The sequence below is a fragment of the Hyperolius riggenbachi genome, chromosome 6 (genome assembly GCF_040937935.1).
Source record: "Hyperolius riggenbachi isolate aHypRig1 chromosome 6, aHypRig1.pri, whole genome shotgun sequence".
Classification (NCBI taxonomy): Eukaryota; Metazoa; Chordata; class Amphibia; order Anura; family Hyperoliidae; genus Hyperolius; species Hyperolius riggenbachi.
The window spans coordinates 44,617,187-44,639,967 of NC_090651.1; the positions used below are offsets into that span (position 1 = coordinate 44,617,187).

The 22,781-nt window shown below is 45.8% G+C and overlaps 1 protein-coding gene across 3 annotated transcripts in view; it reads right to left on the reverse strand.

Moving 5' to 3' along the window:
- Window positions 1-2,900: 2,900 nt before the first annotated feature.
- Window positions 2,901-22,781, reverse strand: part of MSH4 (mutS homolog 4) — a 97,128-nt gene continuing 77,247 nt past the window's right edge. For 2 of the 3 annotated variants that reach the window (XM_068239200.1, XM_068239199.1), the window contains 4 exons: window positions 19,778-19,906; window positions 11,875-12,049; window positions 6,449-6,537; window positions 2,901-3,186 (listed from right to left, as the gene is read on the reverse strand). In XM_068239200.1, coding sequence (XP_068095301.1) covers window positions 2,995-3,186; window positions 6,449-6,537; window positions 11,875-12,049; window positions 19,778-19,906 — 585 coding nt within the window. In that variant the 3' untranslated portion in view covers window positions 2,901-2,994. The remainder of the gene's footprint in view (window positions 3,187-6,448; window positions 6,538-11,874; window positions 12,050-19,777; window positions 19,907-22,781) is intronic. The other variant, XM_068239201.1, reaches the window with a different exon arrangement.

Here is a 22,781-nt window from a genome sequence, read left to right on the forward strand (position 1 = left end):
GGCACCAAACAAAATGAAGGAGTGGAAGATACATTCCTTTATTAATTGTAACTCGGAATGGACAGTGTACATTATACAGTGCCCGTGTCCCATGATATATGTTGGCATGACTACAAGAAAACTGAAAAAGAGAATCTCTGAACATGTAAGCAACATAAACTGTGGGAAAAAACCTAATGGGGAATATCGCAGCACTGTTGCTGAACATTTCTGTGAGATACATGGGGGTTTGAAAAATGGCTTCTCCTTTAAGGGTATATATAAACTCCAGAACAACAGACGAGGGGGTGACAGAGAAAAGTATCTGCTACAACAGGAGGCAAAGTGGATCTACCTGTTGGATTCCCTAACTCCCACTGGTCTTAATCAAGAATTGAACTTTGCACCTTTTTTATAAAGGAGGAACTGTATAACGAATGTAAATATCATGGGAATATAAAATCTAAGTGATGATCGGCATTGGAATACTTTACGGTGATGAGGCTGTGGAAGGTCTACAAGAAAAGCAAGTATTGATATGTGGAATCCAGTAGTGGATTTGTAAGCTGATGTTACCTGTGTGAATAGGCAGTAACAACGAGAAGGGAGAAGTTCCGGTGTTGAGGCATGTAGCTATGACTACAAGCAACGCCAGTGGGAACGCCCAGTGAACGCGACCGTCATGGCGCATAAATCGCTGACCCGCCCACCGCGTCATACATCCTGACGAAGCTCGCAGTGGGCGGGCGCAACGCGTCGATGGGCGGGGTTGTACCTCGATGTGCGTCTGAGCGCTCCAACTAGCCGGCCGGCCGTGCCACTGCAAAAGGACCTGTTTGTCTCCCCTCCTCTCCCCACACGTAACACACTGTGGGTAGAGAAGACCGGAAGCGGTGGAGGGTTGAGGTGAAAACCGGAGGAAGCTGTAACCAGCATGAACAACAGAACAGGGAAGTGATCAGAGGAATCTGCTTGGTCGTGAGGTGGTAAGAATTGCTGCCCAGTGACTGCCCAGTGACTGTCCCAAGCATTGCTGGAAAATGCACGCAGTATGAGCATCAAGCATAGCAAGTAGCCGGTGTGTACGCCACATTCAGCAGCCACTTTTGTCTCCACACTCTGCAGAATTAAGGGGAAGGTACCGGTACCAGAGTGAATGGAGTGAGTGCTGTTGCTTTGTGAATGGTGTGTGATTAGGAGCGCTCTGCAGTCATTTTTAATTGTTTTTAGGGTGGTTAGTGATTTATTGTTGTGCTGAATAAAGGTTTCATACATTTTTCAAGTTCTGAGCGGCAGTATGAGCTTTCTTTCTAGATAATTTACGTACTTGTACATGCAGCCGCTCCTGTTTAAATACAGTTATGAACGATATTTATGGGTGAGTTGAGATAGACAATAATAAGTGTTGTAAATTAGCCAAAACTACTACCTTGCCTAGGGCCCCATTTTATCTTAACCCACCTTGCTGCAGTGTAGAAGTAATGAGCAGGAGTTCAGTCGTTGGATAAAGTTCCTCTTAAATCTGTAATCCTGATTCCGTTAACTCAGGCATGGGCAAACTCGGCCCTCCAGCTGTTACGGAACTACAAGTCCCACAATGCATTTGCCTTTATGAGTCATGACTGTGGCTGTCAGACTCCTGCAATGCATTGTGGGACTTGTAGTTCCTTAACAGCTGCAGGGCCAAGTTTGCCCATGCCTGAGTTAACTTATCTCCGGAGTTTTCTCACAGGAGATGTTTTCACACCCCATCAATAAAATACATGTTCAGCCTCCAGCAAGCAAGAAAATACTCCAAATAAGTTTGATATTACTTTTGTTTTAGCTACTTTTTTTTGTACTTTTTCAAATTACAAAGTGCTGAAAGGTTATTTTGTAGAGAAGATGAAAAATTATCTCCTGGGAGGAAACTCAGGAGAAAAGGTAATTGAATAAGGGCCGGCGTGTGATGGTCTTTTTATTTGCCCTAGCAGTCATTTCCTGAAAGATTCGATTTTGGAAGCAATTCCCCCTCCTCAGATCCTGGGATTTAGATTTACAACTTCTATATAACAGCAGAACATGTCTCAGCCTTAATCCTTGCAATATACAGTACAGAGCTAAACTGAAAACACTAAGTTTTCCTCAGCAAGAGTGGAATGTTCCTTTATAAAAGTACTCTGGACTCAAAGTAAAATTACTGTACAATTTAGGGTAGCGCAGGGGTGGGCAAACGTGTGCAGGATCGGGCCACATTCTTGCACATACTCTATGAAGCTGCCCGTCTTCAGAAGCACTCGTGTCCCCGAGTTCAGAAGATGGGTGCCTCTGTACCGCGCTGCACTCACGCTATGAAGCTGCCCGTCTTCAGAAGCACTCGGGCACATGAATGCTTCTGAAGCCTCCAAATTAGACAGAAGTGACCGTGGTAGGGAGCAAGAGAAGACAGGGAAGGCTCTATAGGATCCGGAGTCCTTCCTGTCCTTAGGCGAGTATCTGACATTTTTATATTGCCTTTACATTCACTTTAAAGTGTACCAGAGCTGGAGAGGCAGTAAGAATCCATACTTACCCAGGGTTTCCTCCAGCCCCATAAGCACTTCTGACTCCCTTGCCGTCCTCCTGCGGTCTGTCGTTCAGCTGCGATCAGTCCCAGTAACTGGCTCAGTCTGGGTCCACTGCGCATGCGTGGACCTCGTGCACATGCGCAGAAGACCACAAATGGCGTGACTGAGCCAGTTACCGGGGCTGATCGAGGCTGAACAGCAGACCGCGGGAGGACAGCGTGGGACTCACATGTGCTTATGGGTCTGGAGGAAGCCCCGGTTAAGTATCGATTCTTTTTTCTTCTCCAGCTCTGGTTTCCTTTAAAAGCTTTTCCCAGAGTTTAGCTACAAAATGGTGTCTCCCACTACAAGATTAGGGAAATGACAAAAAAGCAATTGTTCAGAGTGTTTTGATTGTGTTTATTGTGAATAGTAACCGTTTCTAGCATCAGTGATGTATACCATATATGTGTGTGCCACAGGCAAACCTTCACTCCTTTGGCTCAGCAAGTAGATGGTCAGCAGCACTACAGTCCATGTAGTATTTCTTCCTCATTTTTTTCAGATAAGACCTCAGACCCTCGGGGTCCAGTCTGGAGTTTCTTGCTGCCTGTACGAGTCTAAGTGCTAACTGATAGGCCGCTGTCTGCCTCACACTCTCTGGAGAGCTGCTCTGTTTTTGCTGTCAGAAAATGGGGAAAAAAAAGAATACGTTCAGAATTTGTGTATTGGAATGCCATTTCATTTGTATCTGAATAACTTTTGGTCTTAGTCATCCAGTACTGAATTTATAAGACCACGACTGGGTCAAAGGGCGCAGTTAGGAAATTGGAGCCAGTTTTTAGGTGAATGGAGGGGGAGGCAGCCACAAGGGAGGTGCGGTAAGAGACTGCACACCTCCCCATAGGCTAGCATCTGATTTTCTACTGGTATACAGCTAGGGCTTATTTTCGAGTGAATGCTTATATTTCATGCATGCTTGAAATATAAGATAGGGCTTGTTTTCGGGGAAACACAGGCATCTTAACACTGAGTAGGAGCCACAGCATAAGCATCTTTGAATTTTCTGCCAGGGTGTAGCATTGGTCCATTGATCTGAACCAAATGGAATCGTTCATATGGAATTCCTTCTGGGGATTCCGATTGGACCACTGAAATGCCACAGCACTGTACAGACATGCAGCAGTAACAAAGTGGTGCTGTAGAAGCACATCATCTGTGCTATTAGATTTATGAGAGATATATTGCGGCTATTATCTCTGTACGTGTGACATTGCACAAAGGCTCGGCACTCACTTTAATGAGAACGACCCAGGGTAGGTCATAATCAATATATCATGATAAAACCACATGATGGGTTTTAATATCTCCTTCAAAGTCCAGGGTGAACTGGCTGTGCTTAAAGTGAACCTCCAGACTAAAAATCTACTCAGCAGCACTGAAAAGGCTTGGTGTTTCTTTAACAGTTTCACAGCATCAGAACTTTGTTTTTCTTACCAAAGCATCATTTTTAGCTGCATTTTTAGCTAAACTCCACCCATCAAAGAAAAAAGCCCAGGCTTTTTTTCCCTGATGCTGTGCAGAGCATGATGGGATTTCCTATGTTGTTATTCACGTTGCCTAGCAACTGGGAGAGGTGCTCAGGACACAGGACAGTTGGAACTGTGTCTCATCCTCCCTGTCACCTCCTTTCAACCAAAAAGATGGCTGCCATCATGAAATCAAATATTTGCCTGTTCTTTTAAAACAGTGTTGGTAAAATATTATATTAACTATCTATTTTAATTAACATAACTAATGTAACTTAATGACAGTATGTTTGTTTAGGCTGGAGTACCCCTTTAACTATCAAGACGTCTTGTTATTGCAGGGTAGAGGTGTGCGTGGGAATGTGATATCGTCTTTATCCCCACTTCTCCCCGTTAAAGCTAATGGGAACCAAAATGTAAATTAAAAAAGTCAGATACTCACCGAAGGAGAGGGAGGCTCTGGGTCCCATAGAGCTTTCCCTCTCCTCTCCCGGTCCCCGCTGTTGCGCTTTTTGGGAAGGCGGGGTGATGTAGCGACGGGGATGCGACGTAGCAGCGGGTGCACGAACAACGGCGCTGATAAAGAAATACTCACTAGCCGGCAGGTCCTGCGCGCTGTACTGACTTCCTGTTCTTGCGTCCCATTTCCCTGAAACAGCACCCCCTGGGTGAAATCTTCCATCCACAGAAGTGTAAGAAAACACTGCTCACCACTCACAGTCCACCCAGGAGTTGGATCCAGGTTTAGCCAAACCAGCAGAATGTGTCAGAACTGGAGATTTAAAATGTCCAATCTTTATTTCAAAATGCAAGTCTCGCATATTGGCTCACGCATATCGGAGTACAATCACTCCTTAGTCATAGCTCACAATACTCTCATTAGAGTAAGCAATTAAAGGTACAGATGTACACTCTCAAGGGTGTTCAAAGATCAATCACAGAGAACTAAAACCTCAAGTATGTTCCGTACAGTACGGAATTCAGGTGGCCATGTTGGGGCATTAATCTCTGGCAGATTCGATCACAGTGATTGAATCTGCCAGGGAAGATCAATTATTGTATGGGCACTGTTACAATTTTATCCTCCATTTACATTTTCCCACATTTCTTGTGCCCTCACACTACATTCTGCCTCCTCCAATCAGAATTTGTAAGCAAACTAATTTTAAGGTATTTAAAACTTAAAGGACATCCGAGGTGACATGTGACGTGATGAGACAGATATATGCATGTACAGTGCTAAGCACAAAAATAACTATGCCGTGATCCTTTTTTTCTTTCTCTGTCTGAAAGAGTTAAAAATCAGGTATGCAAATTACAGTTTCTGTATGGGTTGGGACAGGGTTAGACTACTACAGCATAACCCTCAGTGATAAGGAATTGCAGCCATAAAACACTTTCCTGACAGTAAATGGCTTCTGAGAGCAGGAAAGAGATAAAAAGGATTTTAGCTCTGGCATACTTCAATGAATGTGTCATTGAGAAGAGGTCACGAAACAGTATAAAATTAAAAAGTAGATTTAAATATAAAATAAAACTATGGGATAACTAAAGTCATTTTTAGAAGGAGGATAGATACAATTGTTTATCTCCTTTGTTTATTTTCACTTCGGATGTCCTTTAAAGGGATACTGTAGGGGGTCGGGGGAAAATGAGTTGAACTTACCCGGGGCTTCTAATGGTCCCCCGCAGACATCCTGTGCCCACGCAGCCACTCCCCAATGCTCCGGCCCTGCCTCTGGTTCACTTCTGGAATTTCAGACTTTAAAGTCTGAAAACCACTGCGCCTGCGTTGCCGTGTCCTCGTTCCCGCTGATGTCACCAGAAGCATACTGCGCAGGCCCAGTATGGTCTGTGCCTGCACAGTACACTCCTGGTGACATCAGCGGGATCGAGGACACTGCAACGCAGGCGCAATGGTTTTCAGACTTTAAAGTCTGAAATTCTAGAAGTGAATCGGAGGCGGGGCCGGAGCATCTGTGAGTGGCTGCGCAGGCACAGGATGTCTGCGGGGGACCATTAGAAGCCCCTGGTAAGTTCAACTCATTTTCCCCCGACCCCCTACAGTATCCCTTTGAGGCCCCTTTTACACTTGATGTGCCACATTGTGGTGCGATTCTTATATTATCACACCGAAACAGTCCCAAAACGTTGTAACACACGTTACTGCTGCGGTGCGATCATACTGTGAGGCATACTTTCCAATGCACCACTTCCGGGTTCACTGCGCACGACGCACTGCAGCTGTAGCGGCATTACGACAGATCTCGACGTACTGTGTTCAATGTGATGCCTCATAGGGTTATCACTACTTCGGCGATGGGATGCAGTGTTTTTGGGGGACGCACCACATGAATTGTACAAAGGGCCCTAAATGTCTATTGAAAAAAACTAGTTGACAAACAGCATTTGTACCAGGATCTTGCTTGCCACAAGCTTGGAGATGTCATAGGCTTCCTTTATTATGGAATCTGGCAGCGAGGAAAGTGAAGAGGCTTTTAAACCTGAAAACAGTGAAGCATATTCGCATAAGTGATTTACACAAAATCCTAAAAACCTCAATAACAAAAAAAAAAAAAAAATGCGCTTTCCATAACGATCAACCGGAAAACCTAAACTCTGGAAACGAAAAAGCCCTCTTGAAGTAAAAAGAAAGCTGAGGATTGTCAATGTAATTATTGTTTGTGGGAAGATGTACATTTATTTGGGCAGCATGTGGTGTGCTGTGAGAGTGTCTGGCATTATTACAAATAGTGGCATTTCCAAGCTCAGCGTTGTTTGTAGTGTATGCAGTGTCTGGCGTGTTGTTTGGGAACATTACCACCTGCTTCTTAGAAAACAAAACTACATTTGGCTACGAATAGCAAAATGCAACGTGAAGAAGTTCTGCTTCACTAATCAGGTAAAGAGAACCTGAGGCGGTGTGGGGGCAGATGGGACACGGAGGAATGTTCTCTGCCTCTCTGCCCCCCCCCACTGCCACACTATAGCCTCCCAAAATTAGTGAAAATAATTGTCACTATTCCAAAGGGTAATGGGAGGAGAGGGACTCTCTGCTCATAACGCCCACTGGGGGCGTTCTTGCAGGCTTTCTCCAGCTGCCATTGGGCAGCTGTCTCTTCCTGGCCACGCCCTCTGCCACTCTCCTGCCTCCCTGCAAGCTGAGAGAGAATCTCTCTCTCTATTTCCAGCATCGTGACCCCAGAGGTCACGAAAGTGAGAGTGTGGAGTTGCAGGCCAATGGAGCAGCAGAGAGCGATGGGGATGGAGGCTACCTGATCCGACCAGCCCCTGGATCAGGTAGCATTTTTTATTTTGTGTGCCCACCTCAGCCTCTCTTTCAGTTAAAGTGAAGCACAGGAGAAAAAATATATACATACCTGGGGCTTCCTCCAACCCCTCCAGGCTTAGTGCTCCCTCGCTGTCCTTCTGCGCCAATCAGACCTTCAGCAAGCAATAGCAGAGAATAGAAGTTGCACACCGTTCCTGAGGTGCAAGACCAGAAAAGGAAAAACGAACCATCCAGAGGGTCGGCACACTCCAGTATAAACAATTCCTTGTTTATTCAGCAATCGTGACAATTATCCATTCACATAACCAAGGAATCGTTTCGGGGCCCCCAGTGGTCCCCTTTGTCAAGGTAACAACACAGAATGGTAATAATGAAGACAAGACAATAGCATGTATATAAGCAGTACTGTGCAAATAACAACGCCCCTAGAATTCACATTTGCTGCCTGATTGGCAACACATCAGCATCCCAAAAAAAAAAAGCATTGTAATGTACACAAGACAAACACTAAAGGCCTCAGATATGTAAAAGATATGGCAACATGTACCTGTAGATGCCCTCAGCGATCCCCGATTGCCACTGGTGGTCCCACCCAAAGCATAATTGATGCCAAGTGATGGCATTGGCTCTGGCCGTTGAGGCGGAAGTCCCGCTTCTCACTGTTATCAGTACCGAGTGCAAAAAGCTCACTGGCTCAAGGTACTGGCAATCGTGGCAAGCATCCTCCGCTCCCTGTGTACATCAGTTGAAAACTAGGGGCGTGGTTATTTGCACAATACTGCGTATATAGATGCTGTTGTCTTGTGTTTATTGTTACAATTCTGTGTTGTTATCTAGACAAAGGGGAACCCTAGGGGCTAGTTCTATTTAACGTTAGTTGTGCTGATACAATTACTTATGTAGTTTATTTTCACTTCAGGTTTGCCTTGAGACCAGAAGGTCACAATCCCATGTCTGGATAATGGCAGATGTATGCCATGTGCATAATGCTGGGAATACACGGTTTGTTTTTTTAGGTGATTAGATGGTTCGATAGATAATTTCCGACATGTCCGTTCTCCCTTTTGATGCTTTCGCCGCTCGATTTCTGATAGAAATGAAAGGAAAAAGATAAGAAAAATGAGCGGAAGATAAGAGAATCGACTGCAGAATGGAGCAGCAAAAATGATCAAGAGAGGAAACGCATGGCAGAAACGAACCGTATATTCCCAGCATTAGCCAGGTTGTTATAATGATGGGCAAGGATTTCCATTTGCACTGTCAATGTAGAAGCAGGTTCAGTTTTGAGTAAGCGGGGTCACCTTAGTACCTCTGCGTAGGAGTTTAGGATAATGTACTTCATTTATTATCAGATCACAATCAGGGCTGGTCTTTCACATGTGTGGCCTATACAGGTGCACAGGGTACCATGTGTGCAGCAAAAGGGAGAGGGGGAACTATTTCCATGTTGGCCTCTTTTGCTGCCATGAGGCTGCTGGTGGCTTTTCTTCATTTTCTGCCCTACTGCTTCTTCAAGAGACTCTGTAACAAAATGTTGAGCCTTATTTCTTCTATCCTATATGTTCCTATAGCTGTTCTAATGTGCTCTGTCTAACTGCAGCCTTTCCTATTTGCACAGTGGCTGTATTATCTCTGTTATATGATCTAATCTTCTCTCCTCTGTCGGCTCTGTCGGGCTGAGGCAGTCAGGCTGGAATGTGCTGTGCTTCTTGTGATTGGATAGAAGCTGTATAGCTGTATAGGGTCTCCAGGCCCCCTGTACACTCTGTATGACTCACACACTGAGCGCCTCTCAGCCTATCACTTGCTATGTCTTTTGTTTGTAAACACTGCATAAAAATGGCAATTACAAGCCAGGATTGCAGCAGGGAGAGGCAGAAACAGCACAGAGGGGCCCAGGAGAACATAGTGAATAGAATGGTATGCTTTTTATTGTAAGAATTTTACAGTACAGATTCTCTTTAAGGCTTCATTAAAACATCTCTACACTTTGTAGTACGCAATTTGCTTTTTTAAAAGTTTTTTTCATTGGCTGTCATAAGTCAAAGTTTGATTGATAGCGTCTACTGGACCTCCACACTTATGCACTCTAAGGGCTGGAATATTACCTACCTGCATTGGGATAAAATCAACATCTCCATACGCTTTAAACGACACCTGAAGTGAGAGGGATATGGAGGCTGACATATTTATTTTGTTTTAACCACTTCACTACTGAGGGTTTTTTTCCATTCTGAACCAGAGCAATTGTCACCTGTCAGCGCTTCTTCCATTCATTGGCCTATAACTTTATCACTACTCACAACGGAACGATCTAGAACTTTTTTTTCGCCACCAATAAGGCTTTCTTTGGGGAGTACATTTGCTTAGAATTATTTTATTCTAACTGCATTTTAACTGGAAAAAAATAAGAAAAATGGAATCATTATTTCTCAGTTTTCGGCCATTATAGTTTTAAAATAAAACGTTCTACTGTGGATAAAAATCACAAATTTTATTTGCCCATTTGTTCTGGTTATTGCAACGATTAAAATATTTCCCTATTACAATGTATGGCGCCAATATTTTATTTGGAAATAAAGGTGCATTTTTCAGCTTTGCGTCCTTCACTATTAACAAGCCCAAATTTTCAAAATTAACAGTAATATAACCTCTAGATATACATATTGAAAAAGTTTAGTCCCTAAAGTAACTATTTATGTATTTTTTTTTTTATTGCAACTTTTTTTTTTATGCAAAATTTTTATTTGGATAATTATGGGATAGTGCGGGAGGTAAGGTGTTCATTTTAAATGTAAATGTGGGTCTTTTAATTAAAATAAATGTATGTAGGTGTAATGTTACTATTTGCCCACACGATGTCCTCGCGCATTATTTCCTGTTAGCATACTATAAGTAAGCGAACGGAAAGTAATGCATACTTCGGTAGTTACAATGATCGTGGCGTCTCATTGATGCCGGCGATCATTGACACGGGGACTTAGATTAATAAAGGGGAACAGCATTTCTATTCACTCATCTCCCCTCTAAGGATCGGCAGCAAGAACGCGCCCGGGATCGAGCGGCGACCGCTGGCTTTAATAGACGGTTATCTACATCCCTGGGCAGGAACTGAAGTCCTGCAAAACATAGATACACCGGCTTAAACTATTTAAGTTGCCTGGCGTCCTGCAGATCCTTCATGCACCAGTAGTGTCTGTATCTCACACCTGAAACAAGCATGCGACAAATATAGCCAAACTCAAGTGTGATCTGAGGTGCATGTTCATAGTCTATGGCTAAAAGCATAATAAGCTCAGCAGGACAGTCAGGAAATCGGCATTGTTTAAAAGAAAAAAATATGGGAGCCTACATATTCCTCTTACTTCAGTTGTCCTTTAAAGAGAACCCGAGTTGGGTTCTAAGAATCCAATTAGCATACAGAGGCTGGCTCTGCATACAATGCCCAGCCTCTGTTGCTATACCGTCTCTCCCCAAGGCGCTCTGCTATGCCCCATAAATCAATCGCCGTGCTGGCGATGGCTGTTTACATGTGAAGTGTCAGTCTCTGCCGCTCCCCCGCCTCCTCCATAGCGCCGGTCCCCGCCCGCCTCCCTTCCCTCCCCGCTGATTGGAGGGAAGGGACGTGGGCGGGGACCGGCGCTATGGAGAAGGCGGGGGAGCTGCAGACTGAAACTTCACATGTAAACAGCAGGCTGGCGACACGCTGCGTGTCGCCAGCACGGCCATTGATTAATGGGGGACAGCAGAGCGCAGAGGGGGGCTGGGGGGAAACAGTATAGCAACAGAGGCTGGTCATTGTATGCGGAACCAGCCTCTGTATGCTAATTGGATTCTTAGAACCCACCTCGGGTTCTCTTTAAAGGACAACTGAAGTGAGAAGAATATGGAGGCTGTCATATTTACTAGCTTTTAAACAATACCAGTTGCCTTGCATCCTGCTGATCAATTTGGCTGCAGTAGTGTCTGAATAACACCAGAAACAAGCATGCAGCTAATCTTATCAGATCTGACAATTATGTCAGAAACACCTTAATTCACTAAACCGTGATAACTCAAATATCACACCTTGTCAACGATATCACACCTTATCAAAGATATCACACCTTATCAAAGTTAACACGCCTTATCAGAGTAGCATAACAAGCTCTACGAACCCGCAGGGGCTCAGGGCAGGACGAGTGCCATTGCCAGTTAGCAGGCATAAGTTCGTAGTGCTCGCTATGCTACTCTAATAGGGTGTGTTAACTTTGATAAAGTGTGATATCTTTGATAAGGTGTGATATTTGGGTTATCACGGTTTAGTGAATCAAACCCCAAATCTGCTGCATGCTTGTTCAGGGTCTATATGGCTAAAAGTATTAGAGGCAGATGGTCAGCAAAATAGCCAGGCAAATGGTATTGTTTAAAAGGAAATAAATATGGCAGCCTTCCACATCCCTCTCACTTCAGCTGTCCTTTGGGACTTGAGGCTTGTGGTAAAAATAGCAACAGATTGTTATAACTCTCAGCAATCAGTCAGTAGTACAGAGTCATGGGTGATTCTTACCATAATTCTTTTCTTTGGTGTGTCCTCTCACCAGCATGTAGGTGTAAATGACAGAATCCTCTCTCCCTGGAGCCTTCACTGAGTGCTTTACAGCAAAGTGAAAGTTTTCTACATTTGGATACATTGTACCAAGGTGACATAACTCCAGGAAATGGGTGGCAAAGAGAGTAAAAGCCTGAAAGAGGAAATTCAGATGCCAAGTCAAATAAAAAGCGATTTTCAGGGTAAAAGAAGTGTTGAATGAGTAAACATCATAGTGATATGCAAAAGAGGAGATATCCATATAGCATAAATCAAGAGCCTACACGCTCCATATAAACCAAGGGCCGCTTCCAGTGGAGTTTTTAGGCATAGAAATTCCAGGCCATTGCCTGGCGTGCCAGTGGTCTGCCATGCTCCTAGATCAAGCCCCACCCATATATGAAGCCCCACTCTGACTAAGCCCCGCCCCCGCTGGTGTTCTATCACCTGCTTCTGATAGGTGTGTGTGCAGCAGCAGGAAGTTCTGTGTCCTGAGAAGCAGCAGCATTGCAGTTCCCTGGAGAGCAGACACCACAAGGTGCCGCTCTCTGTCCCCCTGGGCCTCTTTCTGTACCCTTCTGCGCCTCCTTCTGTCCCCCTTGCCACCTCTGCCCCCCCCCCGTGTCTTTCTGTCTCGTGCCTCCTTGTGCCTTCTTCAGTCCCCATGTGCCACCTCTGCCTCCTGCTGTCCCCCTGTGCCTCCTTCTGTGCCCCATTGTGCTTCCTTCTGTTTCCTTGTGCTACCTGTGCCCCCCTCCCCGATGCATCCTTCTTTCCCACTGTGCCTAGGCTCCTCCTGTACCCCTTTGTGCCTCCCTCTGTGTCTCCTTATATTCCCTTGTGCCGCCTCCTGTCTCTTTGTGCTACCTCTGCCCCCTGCGCACCCCCCTTTCTTACTGTGGATCCTTCTGCCCCCATTTTGTGCCTCCTTCTGTCTCCCTGTGCCTCCTTCTGTCCCTCTGTTCCTCCTTCAATCCTCCTCTGCCTCCTTCAATCACCCTTTGTGTCTCCTTCTGTCTCCCTCTGCCCCGCGGTTCCTCCTCCAGTCCCCCTTTGTGCCTCCTTCTGTCCTCCATTGTGCCTTCTTCTGTCCCCAAGTGTGCCACCTTCAGTCACCCTGTGCCTCCTTCTCTCCCCCTTTGTGACTCCTTCAGTCCCTCCCTCTGTCCCCATGCCTCCTTCAGTCCTCTTGTGCCTCCTCCTGTTCCCTTGTGCTACCTGTGACCCCCTTACCCCCGTGCATTCCTCTTTCCCACTGTGCCTAGGCTGCTCCTGTTTCCCTTTTTGCTTCCTTATATCCCCTTCCTGCACCCCCCAGCCAAGTGTGTAAATGCAGAATATAGCACAGCAGAATCTGTGTTCTCCCCTCCCCTCCCCTCTGGAGTCCAATGCTGTGCCTGTGTGACTGTCTTGTCTGTCTCCTGCTCCCTCTAGTGCTGGCCCCTCACTCTCCTTATGTAGCCTGTAATCATACTACATGCAATAGGAGATGCTGGGCACTAGGCACAGAGGCGAGCGGACAAGCGGAAGCACAACACTGGACTCCAGCGGAGAGGTGAGAGCACAGCTTCTGCTGCACTATACTCTGCATTTAGCTGGGGGAATGCATGGAGGGGATGTGCAATGAAATGCAATTGGCGGGTTGTTTCTAATGTGCATGCTTTGTTTTTGTTTTTTTTTTGGGGGGGGGGGGGGGTTAAAGGAGCACTTCTTACTTGGAGTGACAAAAGGGCTGGAAATGGCCCTGGCCGCTTCTCACAAGTGTCCTGAGTGTAGCTACTGTCCCCCACATGTATGGCAGCTACCGTGGCTTCATCAGAGGAGGAAGCAGCAGTAGTTGCGATACATGCGAGGGATGGCGGGGACAATAGCTACACTGAGGACACTTGTGGTAGACCCATGCATTACTTTTACATTGCATGGCGGATCACAAAGGCATGCATGAAGTAAAGAGAATGCCCTGTCAGCTAAAGCCACACCTTTCTGCTGACTGACAGCCTATCAGGGCTTTAGAATGATTGCCTTAGGCCCGGTTCACATTAGCGTTCGCTATCAGGATTTTCCTGATCGGATCCGGAACGCATACTGTACAAACGGAACGTACGTTCCGCATAGCAATGTAATGTCTATGCGGACGTTCACACGCGTCCGTTCCGTACGTACCGGAGCCGGATCGGATCCGGACTCTTTTCCAACATGCGCTATTTTTTGGGTCCGGATCTCCGGCCCACGCATCCTGACCGGAGCCTGACAGCACCATCAGGCACACAGAAACCAATGGGGAACGGAAGGCACAGAACACACTGCCTACAAAAACCTGACATTCTACCCCACTTCCTATGCGTATCCAAGCGGCCATTTCGGATGGGGACACATGGGCCAAGCATGTCTGGAGTGAAGCAGCAGTGACAGACGTGCTGGAGCTGTTTTGGCAGAATGTCGGAGGTGGAGGTGAGGCCTACAGCGGAGGAACCTGATTCTACACGTGCACCAGGTGCACCTTCTGCTGACCACAACATTTTTTTATTTAATTTCGCTATTTTTTGCCCACGGATCCTGATGGCAGCCTGATGCATGCCTGATGCAAACGGACCGGATCCTGATCGGATCCTGATCGGAACCGTATGGTTCCGATCAGGATCAGGTCCTGATCCGATCAGGATCCGGTCCGTTTGCAAGGCAAAACGCAAGTGTGAATGGGGCCTAAGTTTCAGATTTAAGGACTTTTGGACGCAATGTCAAATCTGAAGCTCATTTCTTGAGATGGAAATAATTAATGATTGTTCATGACAAGTTAAACACCCGTACTCAATGCCAAGCAGCAGCAGCCAAAGCAAATAAAATCACAAGATACTACTATACTACCCCCTCTGGGAGACCTTATTAACTTGTATAAATACATGAGAGGGCAATACAAAAGTTTGTCAGATGAGCTTTTTGTCCCTAATCTTGTAAAAAGAACAAGGGAACTTAATATGTGTATGGAGTAAAACACATTTTGCCATCTATTTAGGGAGGGGATTCTTTATAGTAAGAGTTGTTAAAATGTTGAATATTTTACCACAGTAAGTAGTTACGACAAATTCTATATCTGCGTTTAACTTCCCTGGCGGTATGAACAGGCCTGGCTCGTCCAGAGAAAAATAGTTGAAAATGGTATGGGAAAATCAGGATCGGCCAGCAGTTCTAAGGTGGGGTTCTGGGTTTTTTTGCGCATGCATTTTTCACATTAAAATGCGTGCAGGGAGGTTCAAGAGGATTGGATGCTTTCCTAGCATTGAATTGTATCTGCGGCCATAATTGCTAGTAAATTCCCAGCAAATTTGATCCAGGGATTTCATCTGCTTGCCACCTCAGAAAGGAATTTAAACTTAACTTAAAGCAGGGGTGTCCAAACTTTTTAGGCCAAGGGTCATATCACCTTTTTTGAGAGTGCTGGTGGGCCAAGTTAGCAAAATGAAACTCTGCCTGTGACACTTTGTCAAATAAAACATTTCCATGGGAAATAACCCATATACCGTATGCAGTTAGCACTTACCGGTTTTCTGCCCCCACCGTCCCAGTGCAGCCGGTGTAAATTGCACTGAGGCAGGCCACTCTCAGCAAAGTCACGCTGTGACCCTGGAGGCAGAAGTTGGATCATGCGGTCTGCTCATGCTTCACCTTCCATCCTCCTCCTCTCAGCCTATTTGTGCATGAGCAGCAAGTCGTGCTCACTGCACGAGAGGATCCGGCTTCGTTTCCGGGGTCCCAGCGCGACACTGCTGAGAGTAGCCAGCCCCAATGCAATTTACACCGGCCAGATGGGGGGGGTTATTAACATGTACTCGTGAGTATACTTAAATGCATACCCACGCAGTCTGCTCAGGGTCCCTTTGACAACTGTAGAGAGCTTTGGAGGCCCCCAGAGAAGGCTTAGTGGGCCGCATTTAGCCCCCGGGCTGGACTTTGGACATGCCTGACTTAAAGAGTACCTAAATTATAAATTACAGTTTGCTTTAAACCTAATAAGTTGCCAAGATATATAAACACATAATAAAGTGTGATTTTCTCACCCCCGGAATCCATATTCAGGGCCGGATTTACAGCTCAGGAGCCTATAGGCACAGAAGTTCTGGCGCCCTAAACCCCGCCCCTAAGTTTAAGCCACACCCCCAAACCATGTCCCCTTTTCATGGGAGTGTGGCTTCTTCCCTGCCATCTGAATAGCAGAGCAGTGGGGCACAAAATACCTATTGGAAGTCCAGGTGCTCTGGTCTCCTCTGCACTGCAGCCATTCAGCATGTAGCAATGTTCCTACAGAGGCTCCCAATGTAGCATTGCATGCATTCAGGACCCTGATGGAGGAACGCAGCTGCACGCTAAAAGGCAGGAGTGACAACAAACCACTGCCCTGCCGTTATGAAGTACAGGGTGGTGCAGGGAAGACTGGCCCAGCTGCCTGTTAGGAACGTAAGTATGCAGGCAAACATTGGCTGGACTGTCCTCATGCGCCTCTTGCTCTTGTCCCTGCTGTGTCCTCTCCAGCTTGTTTGAAGCCTGTATTGCCTTCACTTACACGAGTGTTAACCGTACAGCAGCAAATAAAAGTGACACAGGCTTTAATAAAGCCGCATTGGGCACACACAGCAGGGATTGAGCAAGAGGTGCACGGGGACCAGCGCCTGCCTGTAAACCTGTGCATGAGAAAAGTAGCAGGGCCGGTCTTTTGTGTGCCACCCTATATAAAGGCCACCTGTGGCCTAGACAAGATCCCCCATAAAGCTTACACACCCCTGACTTAAGCCGTTAATCAGAGATGCTTATGGCAGCACCCGGCCTCCAACCTGCAAGCAATCCGCCCAGCGGATCTACTCTCTCCCAGAGATGCTGCTCCCCCAGTCGCCACGCACGTGCCACTCAACATCCCTCCATCGCGCCCCTCCTGCATAACAACACAGAGCCCAGCTCAGCTATGTTGCCCAAGAGGCTCAGGTCCTGATCTCTGAAGAGTGACGTCCATCAAAGGTGTGTGCGCACCTTAATTCCAGGACGACTCAGTCTCGACCCCCTGCCGCCCCCCGCGCACTTCTCCCAAGCAGCGCCTGGCCTAGTTAAAACCCTCCTCCCAGGCACACTGCGGCCTGGCCAATAACCATTCCATACCCAATCCCATCACCACATAAAGCATGCCTTTTTAACACTAAGGGCTCATTTCCATTAGGTTTGAATCTGTTCCAAATCTGCAGCATTTCCCCACATGCGATTCAGAGGGAAAGCTGCCTATTCGATCAATGGGCTTGCACTCAGAATCGCATGCCGATGTGATTCTGCATAGCATGCTGAAGTTTCCTGCAGCATATATCTGAATCACTATAGCCTTTGCAGGGCTAAACGATTCAGTAGTGGAGTAGGTGCCATCTACGACGGATGCTGCGTCCTAATGGAAACAGGACCCAAAACACACAGTACACACTCACAGTATACACAAAAAGTATACATACAAACACAGTATAATTACACACACATACACAAAGTACACATACACTACACACATACACACACACACAGTAGACACACATGCACAAAGTACTCACACACATAGTACACACAAAGTACACACACATGCACAAACTACACACACACACACACACACACACACACACACACACACACACACACAAAGTAATCACACACATAGTACACACACATGCCCAAAGTACTCACACACATAGTACACACACACACATACAAAGTACACACAGACAAAGTATACATACACACAGTACACACACATGTACAAACTACTCACACACATAGTACACACACACACATACAAAGTACACACAACGTATACATACACACAGACACACAGTACACACACATGCACAAACTACACACACACACACACACACACACACACACACACACACACACACACACACACACACACACACACACACTACTCACACACACAAAGAAAGTACACACAGACAAAGTATACATACACACACACATACACACACACAGTACACACACTTGCACATAGTACACACACGCACAAACTATATACACACACATGCACAAAGTACAAACACACATTACACGTACATCTTGTCCTCCCTCCCCCACCTGACATTTAGGCAGCAAGTTAAAAGGGGGAAAAAAAAACAACTTCACCACAGCCTTGTCAGGTCGCTGCTCCACAGCTGCTGTGAGTGATGCTATCACACTCCCTCTTCTCTCTTCGGCTCCAGCCTTTCAGGCAGCGGCGATCATCCACGGAGGCACATGTTTCCTTTCTCTAGCTTGGCTGACATCACTGCTGTGCTCTTGTACTCCTTTGCAGAGACCCCTGCTATGATGAAGGAGCGCTCCGGTCCATCCTCTCCCTCCCTGGCTGGCTCCTTCAGAGATAGTATACAGAAGCACTTATTTCCATCCCATCCTGCAGACAGCGACTATGATAAGCGGCTTCATCCTCCTGCATTGGGGGTCCTTGCTTGATGATCTCATCAAGCGGGGACCTTAAAGACATAGCATAGAAGGACACTGCCGGTAAGGTACAGATCACAGCAGGCGCCAGCGGGCCAGGGAGTATGTTCCGCTGCCTGCATACTATCATCTGAGGGAGGGGGGAGAGAGAGAGGAGCAACCGGAGAGCTCCTCCACAGCAGCAGATGCAGAAGGAGTGAAGCTTTTGCTGGCGGCAGCTGTAATTTATGTCGGCAGGGGTAGATTCATAGAGAGGAGAGCCGCCTCTCATCGGTACGGCGCCTGTAGGCACGTGCCTAGTGTGCCTTATGGTAAATCCGGCCCTGTCCATATTACACACATGGTTTTGAAATCTCAGCCCCCAGTGTGAAACTGGGCCCTGGGCCCTTTTTTTTCTTTCCAAACCATAGGTGCAAAGGATGCTAGGGGGCTGATGTCATAACTCCACCTCTCATGTCCATGTGATCTAATCTAGGCAGACAGACAGACATCTGAAATAAGAATTATAGCAAACGGACACGATAAGACAGGCTGCTGCAGTTTTCCTGTCTCTTCTCTCACCTACACACTGTGAAAAGAGAAGTAATGTGATCCAGGCAGGCAGACAGCAGGGGAGGGAGGGGCAGGGGAGTTAACCAGGCTGAAGAGGTGGGCACAATGCTTTTAGTTTCAGGAGGAATAAGGAAGTGCTACTTATATATATAAATGTGAGTCTGTTCTATCCACTATGATGTATCAGATGTAAACTTTATATGTTCATCTAACTGTACACAGTGCCTAGACTACATATATGTATTGCCAGTCAGACCATTTTTTGGCTGAAGGTGGTCTTTAAATTTTCATTGGCTCAGGCCTTGTAGGATTTTTGCGTTCCCCTGGATCAACTGGGATATGAGAGGGTGCAGGAGAGAGGAGTACCTAATGCTTACTTATTATTATTTTTTAGTTGGACTTGATGGAGAAATGTCTTTTTTCAACCAAACTATGTAATTGTGACTTGCATACGAATTGAATGCAGCTTGAAATCAGGCCAGTCAAATGCACTTTCTGCTATTTTTGATTGTCTCAGTTCCAGGCTGCATACAATTTGCATTACATCTGCATGCAAGCTGACACTATTAGCATCTCACCGACCATCTCTATTCATCCCTGCTCTCAAAGTCCTGCCGTAACCTCCAGATTGACAGAATCTCTCTTATCTCCCTTGTGGCACCTTTACAATATAAATCCATCACAGTGACGTTCCGCTGGTGGTTTCTGTATCTTACTTGTCGGAAATGGTGTCACGAGATAACCCCAGTGTTGATGGAAAGCTCATGTAAGCAGGCGAGCCTCCTGTGTGAGCGGCGAGGAATAGTGGCCTCTGCAGGCTGCTCTCAGAACTGCAGCACAGGAACGACAAGGATACCTTTGTAGCGAGAAGATGTTCGCAGACTGCGTAACAGATTCCGATGCCTTCTTCCGCACTGGTGCCTCTTCCCAACTCATCAATTATGATCAGGGACCTTGCGCTGGCATTCTGTATTATGTATGTTATCTTCAAAAAGCAAACACAGGCCTACAATTAATCTGTGCAGAAGTCTCATTAGTGGATCTTAAATGACAGGTTATAGCCGAAACTCATACATTCCAAAAGTAAAGGTCTGAGAGGACTTGAGAGCTGGATTAAACGAGTAGACACAGCCTTACCCTATAGAAAACCTAGTATATACACACCGAGGAGCAATAAAAAAATTGCATGTGGTCTGGGATAGATGGAAGACCCGCCTTTAACCTTCTTGGCGGTAATCCCGAGCTGAGCTCGGGCTATGCCGCCGCGGAGGATTGCTCAGGCCCTGGTGGGCCGATTTGCATAATTTTTTTTTTAAACACGCAGCTAGCACTTTGCTAGCTGTGTGTTTGTTCCGATCGCCGCCGCTCGCCGATGATCCACCGCTACCCGCCGCGAAAGAGGGCCCCCACGCAGACCCCTTGCGCAGCCTTGCCAATTACGGCCAGGCTGCGCTATGGGGTGGATCGGGACTCCCCCTAACGTCACAACGTCATCGATGACGTCATCGCAATCGTCGCCATGGCGACGGGGGAAGCCCATACAGGAAATCCCGTTCAGAACAGGATTTCCTGTTGGGATTATGCGCTGGCGGCAATCGGAGGGGCTGGGCGGACGCCGCAGGGAGGGGGGGAAGCATGTAACTAGCACTAGGCTAGCTACATGTTAAAAAAAAATTGGGCAAAAAAAACCCTCCCGTGCCCTGCAAATAATCATAACACCAGGGAGGTTAATCCCCCTGCAAGAGTGCACTGCTCATGAAGATATTACACCCTGGCTATAAACACTTTATTATATGTGAAATAGCACCCTATTTGTCTGAACCACCTATATGGACTACTCCGTTACATACAATGTACTGTCATTGAACCCTCTGGCTAAGTTTCCACTTGTGCGTTGGTTTGGCAACTAATGGTAGTGAATGAGGCTGTTTCCATGTAATGCAAATTTTCATACGCGTTTATACATGTGAAAAAAATCTGACATCCTGCATCATTTTTTCGGACATCTCGTACGATGCTCATACAATGCTTTGCATTGCATAGCTGCTGCCAGGGCAAAGACATTTGCTTTTAACTTAGGTCAGTTTAGTGTTAGGACATCTGCCTTGGAGATTTACCTCAACGTTGGTGCAGATGTCTAGTATATCTATATTTTTGCATGCAAAACTATGATGGAAGCTAAAATTTCTCCATAGACCAGTATTGCATTGTTTGGATGCGGGCGTACATTTTAGTCCAGGGGGGGGGGGGGGGGGGGCGTTGTGCGCCACAGCGATTAACCATTCAATTGTACAGTATTGGGTCAGGGATGCGCAGCCTTTTACCTATATTTTGTTTCCACAGTCCTGTAACTACCAGGCTAGCAGCACCCATTGTGCTATCCTGTTTTGCATGGTAAGTATTTAGTTTGCATATGTTTTGCATCTGTCTGATTGCTGAGTGTGTATTTGAGCTATTTAAGCGGTGCATATGAGGTGATGAGTCATTCAGATGCGGCCCATATTGGTGAGCGCTTGCTTTGTTTTCTGCTGTCTGTATTGAATGTAAGTTACACATTTTAGCATAGCTGCTGCCAGGGCAAAGACATTTGCTTTTAACTTAGGTCAGTTTAGTGTTAGGATATCTGCTCTGGAGATTTACCTCAACGTTGGTGCAGATGTCCAGTATATTATATTTTTGCATGCAAAACTATGATGGAAGCTAAAATTTCTCCATAGACCAGTATTGCATTGTTTGGATGCGGGCGTACATTTTAGTCCAGGGGGGGCGGTGTGCGCCACAGCGATAAACCATTCAATTGTACAGTATTGGGTCAGGGATGTGCAGCCTTTTACCTATATTTTGTTTAGGCAATGCATAGCTATGCAAATTTTCGCATTATTTACGTGAAAATTCTCATTAAATCCATGCAATCCAGCAGTCATGACTAAGCGGTTACTAGGCAGATTATGTTATATTTGACTAATACGAAAATTGAAAATTTTATGAATAGAAACGCATATGAAAATTTGCATAAGAACGCATACAAATGAATTACAAGCGAATTTTCACCAATCAGAAAAATATTTTTTGGATGCAAAAATGTCACACTACAGTGGAAACGTAGCCTCTATCTTTTTCCTCCATACTGTATATGAAATCGCAAATATGAGATAAAACGTCTTCACTAGATAATTTCGATTGGTCTCTATTCACAAAACTTCTTATAGATTACTTATCACCTAATTGATAAAAAATAACCTTTCAGCACATTTACAAGCAAAATAATCACTCAAAGTAAGTTGTTCCAGATTAACTTCATTTCAATATTACCTTTCTTGCGTTAATTATATTTTTGCTCTTTGGGAGCTTAATAATGTAACATAGATAAGGTGAATACTGGTGTAAAAGCTTTGATGAATTATGCACATTGTATACATTTTGTAAAGCTGTGTTTTTTTTTTTTTTTTGCCTTAACTGTTAAAACGTCAATAAACTGTATTTGTTTAAGGGGAAAATAAAGATCTGAGAGGAAAGAGTGAGGGTTTCTTCAGCTTGAGTTATTATTATTAGTATTTATATAGTGCAATCTTCCGCAGCGCTGTACAGAGTATATTGTCTTGTCACTAACTGTCCCTCAGAGGAACTCTCAATCTAATCCCTCCCATAGTCAGATGTCTATGTATGTATTGTGCAGTGTATGTATTGTAGTCTAGGGCCAATTTTAGGGGGAACCAATCAACGTGTGGGTGGAAACCGGAGTGCCCGGAGGAAACCCATGCAGACACAGGGAGAACAAGCTCCTTGTAGATAGTGCCCTGGCTGGGATTAGAACCAGGGAGACTCAGCGCTGCAAGGCAAAAGTGCTATCCACTGCACCA